This window comes from Choloepus didactylus, chromosome 7 (genome assembly GCF_015220235.1).
Source record: "Choloepus didactylus isolate mChoDid1 chromosome 7, mChoDid1.pri, whole genome shotgun sequence".
Lineage (NCBI taxonomy): Eukaryota > Metazoa > Chordata > Mammalia > Pilosa > Megalonychidae > Choloepus > Choloepus didactylus.
The window spans coordinates 52,453,454-52,463,808 of record NC_051313.1 but is presented as its reverse complement, the minus strand read 5'-3'; the positions used below and the strand labels follow the sequence as shown (position 1 = coordinate 52,463,808).

The following is a 10,355-nucleotide window of genomic DNA, read 5'->3' as shown; positions in this document are numbered from 1 at the left end:
AGCTTTTAGCCTCTTGCAGCTACTTTCTGTTTAGTTGATCAGCTTCTCATCCAAAACATGTACTTTTGGAGATGTACAAATGGCTCAAGGGAAAATTGCAGGCAGAATATTGAATTAAATAGTCTGTAGTACCCATTGCTCCAGGATCTTGCTCCTCCAGTCTTTGCTGCCTTGAACTCTAATATTTGACCACTAGATCAATGAGAACACTTGCCACAAGCTCTAAGCCACTACCTTCTGTTCAAACTCTGTGACCTGCCTCACAATTTTCAAATGCTCCAAAGGGAAAAACTGGAAGTCAATGTAGGGCTCACTCCAATGCCTTTTCCTTCTCTATGATCTTGACCTATCAAGTCCTGGCTGCCTTCATTTTTTTTGTTGTTGCCTTAAAACATATTTTATAGTTGTTCTTAGCAGAAGGAAAAGTCTGATACTAGCTACTCAATCTTAGTTGAAAGCAAAAGTGGTAATTACTTTTTAACAGGCAACACAAAGTTAAGAACTAACTGGATTCATCAAATAATTTGGCTACTCAGACTAATAACTACCTTGAATTTCTATAGCACCATTGTTTTGAGCATTTCAAAGCACTTCTACACATTAAGAAAAGACCATTACTAGTTCTATCTAGCTCTAACTTGTAAATTTAATATTGGAGTAATAGGATAAAATATCTTAAGTTCCCACTTTCATAGGTGTCCAGAGAAATTAGATAAAAACTGATACTAAACATTCTGCTTGTCAGTATCATTGGAGACCTAGTACCTCCTAACACATGGAGATTGATTTCAAGTGATTTAAATCCCAGGATCAAACCTCCCGATAATTACACCATGCTTCATACTAAGCATGTAATTTTTACTCCATAACCTTTAATGCCCAAAGATATATGGACAGTATATAGCATGTACTAAGTGCTGGTTTGGGTTCTTCATCAAGCAGGGTAAATAGATACCACATCAAGAATACTCAGATATTTTTTAAGCCATAACTACAATGAAATAATTTCCTATAAGGCTCATAAGACAACAAACATAGTTTAATCCAGAATTGGTCTCTCATGTAAGTGAAACAATAGTAATATTACAAACTATATCCTATTTATCCTTTCAAGTTTACTGTAGCAATAGCATTTGACGCAATATTTTGTTCTATGAAGTTGGATTTTTATCCATGCCTTCTCTCCAGAATTGGCATTACACCTGGATTTCTTAAAAATTCACTCTAGAAAGGCAGATTCAGCTTATGAAAGGAATCTAACGATAAAAAAAAAAAAAACACTGAATGAAAAGTTACTAAATAAACAAGTAAGAGCCTGTAGACCTTAACTCTAAATCATAGTAAATAGTTACAAATGAAACATGAAGCATCCAATAGACACTCAATAAATATTTGATGATATTGATTTCTTGCATCCTACAATGAGCTTTTAGTTGGGCTTTGATAGTAATTGGGTACCTCATCTTAATACCTTGACACAAAGAAATTTGGGATAATCCATCATTGTGCTTCTCCAGAATTCAAATAACAAGCATCACAAGCTGGGTGAGAACAGGTTGACCTCACAAGTCCCCTTGCTGCCTTATGACTCAAAAATTAATAATAAATGGAGGCTGGCATTTTTATAGCCAATTTCTGTTCAGAATTGAAATACTGCACAGACACAGGCTGGACTTCCTGCCTTTTCTTTAAAGACTAGGAAGAAACAAATATGGTTATGTCCATTTTACAAATCAGCAAGCACACAGAGGTAGAATAATTCAACAAAGTTTACATAATTCATCCACCTACACTAGGAAAGGTGTGTGGGTGTCCCCACTACCAATCCAATGAGTTATTGATCAGCATTGACTTTCTGCTTACTCTTACTCCCTACACTGTTTACTTCATAAACCAAATCCTAGGTACTAACTTGCTTCTTCTAATATAGTTGTCTGGGTCTGTACCCTTCTTAGGTTTGTAAATTGGACCACATCTAGTATAATTCTACTATTGCACAGCTCTCCTGTTGTATTCCATTTAAGAATAAGCAAAAAAGAAAAATTACATATGTGAAGAATAGTGGGGAAAAACTGAGGTACATTTCATCTTGCATTTACCAAAAAAAAAAATTCCCATCTTGTTGAATGTTTCTAGTGGGTTATTATCACCTCCATTATGAAAGGACAGGAAAGGATGGACAAGAAAGCACAACAGTAAGATTAGAAAATAGTAGTGTAGACTTAGACAACCACATATTTCATGAAGCTTAAAGATCCAAAAGGAGTGTTTTTGAAGTTATCATTTGAGTTTATGCAATGAATAAATCAAATATTTATCATTTCTTCACTTCTTATTACAATGCTCGCTATCCACAGTGAGAGAGGAGCCATGGAAAATGTTGTAAATCAATTCCTGCTCTCTTCATCTGTTTCTAAATTCAGTTAAGCTGTTTACTCCTTTGGTTGACAGTGTGCAATATGCTGAACTTCTTTCAAAACCTTGAGACCATCTCACCAGCCTCAGGGTAAAAGAGAAATCGTGTTAGAAGCAACCAAACTGCCAGAAGGAGCAGCTTACATGTTTCCTAACATCCATTCAACAACTGGCAAGCATCTAGTGGATGGAAGAGCTAAGTGTGCCCACTAGGAACAGATGTAAAAAAAATGGATAAGGTGAACACACTTTCCCAATTGCAACATTACTTGCTTTATTTGGGTTTGCTGGTATGAGAGGGCAGCTACCTTTTCTATCTCTACAGCCCTTCCCTACATGAAGGTCAGCAGAACCCACAGCATCAACAGCTCTCCAAGGGAGAAAGAGGGTGTGGCAGGGAAATCAATGAGCCCAGCTCACCCCAGCTACTGCTTAAGGCTGGCGGGGCACCCAGACTGCTTCTCACCTCCTCCGAAAGCACCATGCTGCCATGCTGGGAGTTGGGCTTCTAGGTACTTCTCACTCTTTTTAGGTTCAGCTTCCTCACTTCCTCAAGAAGGACTTTGCTCTAGATTAAACTGCTCACCTCTCCCTACCATTTCTCAAGCTGCATTCAGAATCAGAAAATCCAAGAAATATATTCACAGATGTTCCCTTGTTTATTTGTTGACTCGGTGTAATTTGTTTGCCCTAATTTGTTTTTGTCTACCTTGGGACTTCCCTTTTTAATTTCCCTTTCTCTGTTTACCCCTCTTTGTGGAGCAGCGGTCTGTTAAGCTGTGAGAGGCACATGCCAAATTAAAAAAAAAAAAAAATGCACTGCAGATTGTTTTAAGCATGGGCTGCCCCTTTGGGCCTGAAGGCCTTGCTTGAAGCCTGCACCTGCTCCTCCTCCTGAGACGCGGGGCTCCTGATCTTTATCCCTTGCCTTTAAGCTGCCTGATTCCTATTATCCAAAGTCAAACAGCGTTCTCTACATTCACGCCTCCAGCACTTGGCATGAAATTAATAAGCCTGGCTGATATATTTCCCTGGAAGCCTGCCACTCTTTAACAGTGGTGTTAGATTAAAATTTTTGGCATGGTTAATGAACAGGGAAAAGCTGAAGCCAAAAGTTTCATGCAGCAATGCAAAGATTTGGGGGTTATGAAAAGAATACCAACTTTTCTCATATATTCTGAATGCCATCCTAATTACAGGGTTAGATAACAAACACAACTAGACAGTCAGCACTAGAAGAAAGGGTGTATTCTCAGGCTTTACTCATATTTAGATTTTATCATCTGTCCTTTCAATCACATGGCCTTCTGTTATACTGGGTTATCTAGAATTGTAATAATAGCTATTTGTGTTCTAAACAGGCCCCCTTCATCCCAGGTCACTATTTTTCTCATTAAAGGAGCATTGTGAATGTGTTTCAGGTCAAAAATTGATCTTCCTGATGTGAAAGTCAATCCACTGAGAGGAGATTATTTTGGGTTTATTGGAGTCTGGTGTCTCACTGTGGAGACCAGTCCTCATTGTTTAAATCTACAGCCACACTCCCTAAATCATAAAAACACCACCTTCCCATCATTAGGTCCATGCCTTTCACTCTGTCCCCTTCTTAATAAAGCACCAACCTATAGAGAATTAGCATCACTCGGAAGACGTAAAATCCAGTGGGTCCTCATGTCCCATCGCATTGGATGCAAGTTTCTCTAAAGGTTTGATGAGGGTTCGGCAAAACCTAGGCAGAGTCCTACCCCCTACATAGGGCCATCCCAGTGCAGGAAGGGAGCACACGTGGAGGTATGAGTGCTCTGTTCCCGGTTACCCACCTCCACTTCCGACCTACTAAAGCCATACAACCAGAATCCTGGGAGATATGAAAGGACGAGTGTGGTGGGAGGCTTGAAAGAAAGGATGAGGAAAAAGAAAGACATATCTACTTTGGGGAAGCACAACTAGACTCTACAACCTTGTTTTTCCCTTGAAGAATGGCCAACATGGATACATGCTACCCTCCTTCAGGAACTCTTGGCTCTCTGTCCCAAGATCTCAGGGGCCATGAAGCTCCCCAGTTTTTCCTCAGGTTAATTAGGAAACCCTAAGCAAAGAGCTCAGAAAGGAATCCTCAGAAGATCCAATAAAAGATTTGTTTTTCAACTTGTTCTAAAGTACCGTAAAGTCAAACTAAACCTATCTATGATCCATGGATAATCTGAAGCCAGGACAATTATTCATAATTTTTGCTTTAATTTTCCTTATCAGTGGAATAACCGTAAGAAAGAGCATCATGTCAAAGTCACCAATGTCACTCAAAAAGCTCATTTCTGACTGAAGAAAAATCACCCATACATAGAAGCGCCTTCATTTGCCAGTGTGGCTAAGATAAATACCACAGAATGGGCTGGCTTAAACAACAAGAATTAATTGTCTCATGTTTCAGAGGCTAGAAGTCCAAAATCTGACTTCCGGCTTCTGGCTCCCCTGGCTGCATGTGAATTTCCTGTCTTTAAAAGGCCTCCAGTAATAGGGATTAAGGACTGTTCCCATTCAGTTTGGCCACCCCTAAATAGAGTCTTAGAAGATCTTATTCACAAATAAGTCCACACTTTAAATGATAATACATCTTCAAAGGGTCCTCTTTTCAAATGTGTTCAACCCCACAGAAACACAGATTAAGATTAAAAGCATCTCTTTCGGGGAGCACATAATTCAATCTACCACACATGGGAATCATGTAATCTTCACCTGTATTGACCAATGCAACAGCCATTCTGGCAAAGAAATCCCACCAAATCATTTGAAGAAACTTAAAAGGTTAAAAAAAAAAAAAAAGAAAGAAACCCTCCCTGGGCTAAAAATAAGGAATACAACTAACATTCCTCTCTTAGCTTACTGGGAAGCAAAAGGCTTTTACAGCACTTGAGGGTATTGCCAGGAGACAAGAGTTGACCCATGCTAGAGTCAAATCAATTTCATAGGAACCCATTACAACAGGCGTCTACTTTATTCATAATTGTAGCATACTTCAAAGCTTCTTCTAAATGTAAAGAAAGCATAAAGGGGGCGGCGCTAGCGGGGCGCGGGGCGGCTTCGCAGAGAGCGCGGGCGGCGCGCGGCGTGCGGGTCGTCGTGCTTCTCCGGCGCGGCGCGGCTGGCGGGGCTCGCGGGGACTGCCTCAGGGGCGCGGACCGCGCCGCCCGGCCCGGCCCGAGGCACCGCCACAGCGCGCCGGCCCGCACCCGCTCCTCCTCGGCGGCGGCGGGAGCGCAGGACCGCATCCGGGAGGCAGCGGCTGCCGGCGCGGGGCACTCGGCGGCCACCGGGGACCCGGGCTGCGCGGCCGTCGCCCGCCTCTGTGCAGCCGCCGCCGCCGGCCGCCCGCCCGGCTTGTCCCGCCGCGCACGGGTCCGCGCCGCCGGGGGCGCGGGCGGAGGCGGGGTCGCGCGGCCGCCGCCCGGCCGCCGGGCCGCCTCGAGTCGGCGTCCCGGACCCCGGCGGCCGGCGAGCATGGAGGAGAAGTACCTGCCGGAGCTGATGGCGGAGAAGGACTCCCTGGACCCCTCCTTCACGCACGCTCTGCGGCTGGTGAACCAGGAAATAGAAAAGTTTCAAAAAGGAGAAAGCAAGGATGAAGAAAAGTACATTGATGTGGTGATTAACAAGAACATGAAGCTGGGACAGAAAGTGTTAATTCCAGTAAAGCAGTTCCCTAAGTTCAACTTTGTGGGGAAACTTTTGGGTCCACGAGGCAATTCTCTGAAGCGTTTACAAGAAGAAACCTTGACAAAAATGTCCATCCTTGGAAAAGGTTCCATGCGAGACAAGGCAAAGGAAGAAGAGTTGAGGAAAAGTGGGGAAGCAAAGTACTTCCACCTGAATGATGACCTCCATGTCCTCATTGAAGTCTTTGCCCCTCCCGCAGAAGCGTATGCCCGGATGGGACATGCCTTGGAAGAAATCAAAAAGTTCCTCATTCCTGACTATAATGATGAAATCAGGCAAGCACAGCTCCAGGAATTAACATATTTGAATGGTGGTTCAGAAAACACAGACGTCCCAGTAGTTCGAGGGAAACCCCCTTTGCGTACAAGAGGTGTACCAACTGCGTCAGTAACCAGGGGAAGGGGAGGAGTCACAGCCCGGCCGGTTGGAGCTGGGGCGCCACGAGGGACAGCAGCTCCCCGGGGTGTCCTTCCCGCCCGAGGGCCGGTGAGTCGGGGCCGCGGGCTGCTCCCTGCCAGAGCGAGAGGCGTCCCCTCGGCCGGGTACAGGCCTCCACCGCCACCTCCTGCGCAGGAGACCTACGGGGAGTATGACTACGATGATGGATATGGTACTGCTTATGATGAACAGAGTTATGATTCCTACGATAACAGCTACAGCACCTCAGTCCAAAGTGGTGCTGATTACTATGATTATGGACATGGGCTCAATGAGGAGACTTACGATTCCTACGGGCAAGAGGAGTGGACTAAGTCAAGGCACAAGGCCCCTTCCACAAGGACGACGAAGGGAGTCTACAGAGACCAGCCCTACGGCAGATACTGATTGTACTGTCTGATGTTGTGAAATAGCCAATCTCCACCAGTCCTGTATACTGTTCAAAGTAATTTTTTTCTATGAACACTCCCTTTTTAATAAATCAAATGCTTAAAATCGGAATGGATGGAATTTAAAAACTACTTTGTTGAAACATCGACCTCTGGGCAGAAAGAAAAAAAAAAGACATGTAAAATTTTGTTATTTCCAGTCTGTATATGAAAAATAGGTTATCAAAAGGAAAAAAAATAACTTTGATTAACTAGTGTTAAACAAAACAAAAATAGGTTTACTAAATATGTTAATCCATTCTCTTAATCTAAGTCTCACCTTTCATTTTGAAGGTTTCCGTAGAGTTTAGTTATTTTATCTTTCAGCCATATGCTAGTTTTTTTTTTTCCTCTTGCCAACATGCGTAAAAAGGGAAACCAATTACAAGTGCAAATAATGTGGTATTCTTTTGTAACTCAAGTCTTGAAATGTTCTGTAGTGTTAAGCAAAGTCACCTCTTGCTTGATACTAAATAAACTTTTGAAAGAAAAAAAAAAAAAAAAAAAAAAAAAAAAAAAAAAAGAAAGCATAAAGAAATCAAAGCTCCCAGACCACACATAATGCAGTTGAAAGTTGTCCCAACATGTTCCCTGACTGTAAGACAAATAAGTTAAATATATTTGCAAATGTCAATTTTGTCCCTTTTAATGCCTCTTAAATCAGGTCAGTGAATCTGTTTTGGAAACAAAAAGAGGATGACTCACAGATACTTCCTTGGCTCATTATCCGAGCTTAGACAACAAAGGAACTCAATTTAAGCACTCTGGACTTGCCCTCCTACAATCCTCATCCTTAAGACATTGTTTTACTCCAGACTATTTGCATTTTATAGACCCACCCCTTTGTTCCAAGAGGAAACACTGCTGTAATTTCCATGTCACCTGGAAAAAGTAAAGCCATTTAAATAAAATTTGTTTAGCTCTTCTGACCCTAAGAGTAAACGCTAGTTTGCTTCTGTGGCTGAGCTGAGAGAGTTTTTTCTGTCAAATCAAATGCCCTGAATACTAAATTCCTTTCAAAGTGGGATGAACTTTTGTAATAGATATCTGTCCCATTTTAAAGACTGGTTCCAATGTCCCAAAGTGCAAGCTTTACATTTTACTCACAGTTCTCTAGGAAACGTTGTTGGGAGAATGAGTATTGGGGGTCAAAAATGTTGGGAGAATGAGTATTGGGGGTCAAAAGCTGACTCGATATCTCTAAAAACAAAATCATCTCTCTTTCCTAGGATCAAGACCAGCCAGATTATATTCTAGCTTTCCATATTCCCCCAAGGGTTCACATTTCCTGAACCACTTCAAGAAAAAGGTGAGCTAGTCTGATGGTTGCAATTTCAGAGAAAATCTCCTAGAACTATTCTTAGGAGTTTACAACCTTCACTTTAATTTGAAAGTCTGCTCACTAACATGAGGCACTGATATGGATTTTCCTTTTCCAGTCTTTATAAGCAGTAAGAGAACAACCAGAAGAAACTGTAAAGTTAAGTCCCCTGATCAAAAACCTCCAATGGACTCTCTACGTTCTGCATGATGTTTCTGTAAACCTACAACTGCTCTAAATAAATAAATATATATGTATATTTTTTAATTAAAAAAATAATTTAAATAAAACCTCCAATGGCTTCCACTCAGCCCACCACCGAGCTTCACCTCCCATTACTTCCTTCAACATATCCCATGTTCCAAACAATTATCTACCACTGAACAGATACATTGTCTCATAGCATCTAATATTTCTTTCTCATGGAAATTGCTGCCAAAAAAAAAAAAAAAATCACAAAATGATTTATATAAAGTCTGTCAACATTGTGGTCTCTGGGCCTAGCCTACTGCCTGGCACATAGTAGGTGCTCAACCAAGGGTTAATAAATCAGAGTACAAATGAATGCACTAATACCCTTTCCTGCCTCATAGTCTTGCTCGCCTTTTTCCATATGGCTGCAATTGTAAGCTCTGCCTGTATACATCCTATCTTTGCTTTAAAGCCCAGCTTGAATCCATGCTTCTCCAAATGTACTCTTTCATGATTCCTCCAACATCCTTCAAATGTTTTCTCAGAATCCATCCTACTCCAAAGAGATGCTTTTTCCTTCTTCTGAACTTACATTGCCCTCTGCTAATAACTCTCTTAAAGAACTTGCCACAATCCCTTGAAATAGAGTCATTTTTTTTTTATCTGTCTCAGTTTCCCAAACAGATGTTAAGTACATCAAGGGCAGATCCCATGTCCTCGTGCTCAACCTTCCCACAGGTTTACTTTCCTGAGCAGGAGAAATGCTTCCTCAAATTGCCTTTCATAACAGAAGGCTTAAGTAGACACGTGGTTGATATATGAGTGAATGAGTATATGTTTGTGGTCAGCCCAATGCTTTGAAGACAAAACCTCTTTTCATGATTCTTCATGTTCTAAACAGCATAAGCCACCTGGAGCAGATGCCAAGGCTGAATGGGAACACAGGGTAAATTTCAAACAGACAGTAGATCTTAATGATTTAAAGGGGTGGGGATTTCTCTCATGAGTTAAAAAATACTTCAGACCTCAAAGTATCATCTCTGTATATTCTCCAACCCCTCACCAACCCTACCTGGCCCAGTTTAGAAATGTTTTACAGCATTTACACCCTGTTCCTGGCACTTATATGTTTCTATTAAATAGAATATGCAAGACAGGAGGCTAAGCACAATCTTGAGCTTGGTGGGGGGTCAGACAATGTCCCAACTAGGACAGAAAACTGGGTGTGCCAGTTTGAATGTATTATGACCCCCAAAACACCATGTTCTTTGATGCAATCTTGTGGGGCAGATATATTAGTGTTGATGATGTTGGAACCTATTGATTGAGAGTTTCCATGGAGATGTGACTCAATCAACTGTGGGCCTTTGATTGGATAATTTCCATGGAGGTGTTACCCCACCCATTCAAGGTGGGTCTTAGTTAAATCACTAGAGCCATATAAAAGAGCCGACAAACAGAAGGAACTCAGAGCAGCTAAGAGTGACATTTTGGAGCTGCAACTTAGAGAGAGACTTTGAAGAGAGCTGGTAAAAGCAGTCTTTTGCTCCAGAGAAGCTAAAAGAGGACAAAACGCCCCGAGAGCAACATTCTGAAGAATGCACAGGAGCTGAGAGAGAAGCTGGAACACAATCTGGGATCAGCAGATGCCAGCCATGTGCCTCCCTAGCTAACAGAGGTGTTTTTGGACCCTATTGGCCTTCCTTCAGTGAAGGTACCCTATTGTTGATGCCTTACCTTGGACACTTTATATCCTTAAGACTGTAATTTCGTAACCATATAAACCCCCGTTAAAAAAGCCAATCCATTTCTGGTGTTTTGCAAAACAGCAGCATTAGCAAACCAGA

The 10,355-nt window shown here is 42.0% G+C and overlaps 1 protein-coding gene across 1 annotated transcript; it reads left to right on the top strand.

Annotated features, from left to right (window-relative positions):
• Positions 1-5,678: 5,678 nt before the first annotated feature.
• LOC119539836 (KH domain-containing, RNA-binding, signal transduction-associated protein 3-like) lies at positions 5,679-7,480 on the top strand. Its single transcript, XM_037843659.1, has one exon. The coding sequence runs from the start codon at positions 5,914-5,916 to the stop codon at positions 6,952-6,954; it is 1,041 nt and encodes a 346-aa protein (XP_037699587.1). The 5' UTR covers positions 5,679-5,913; the 3' UTR covers positions 6,955-7,480.
• Positions 7,481-10,355: the final 2,875 nt, after the last annotated feature.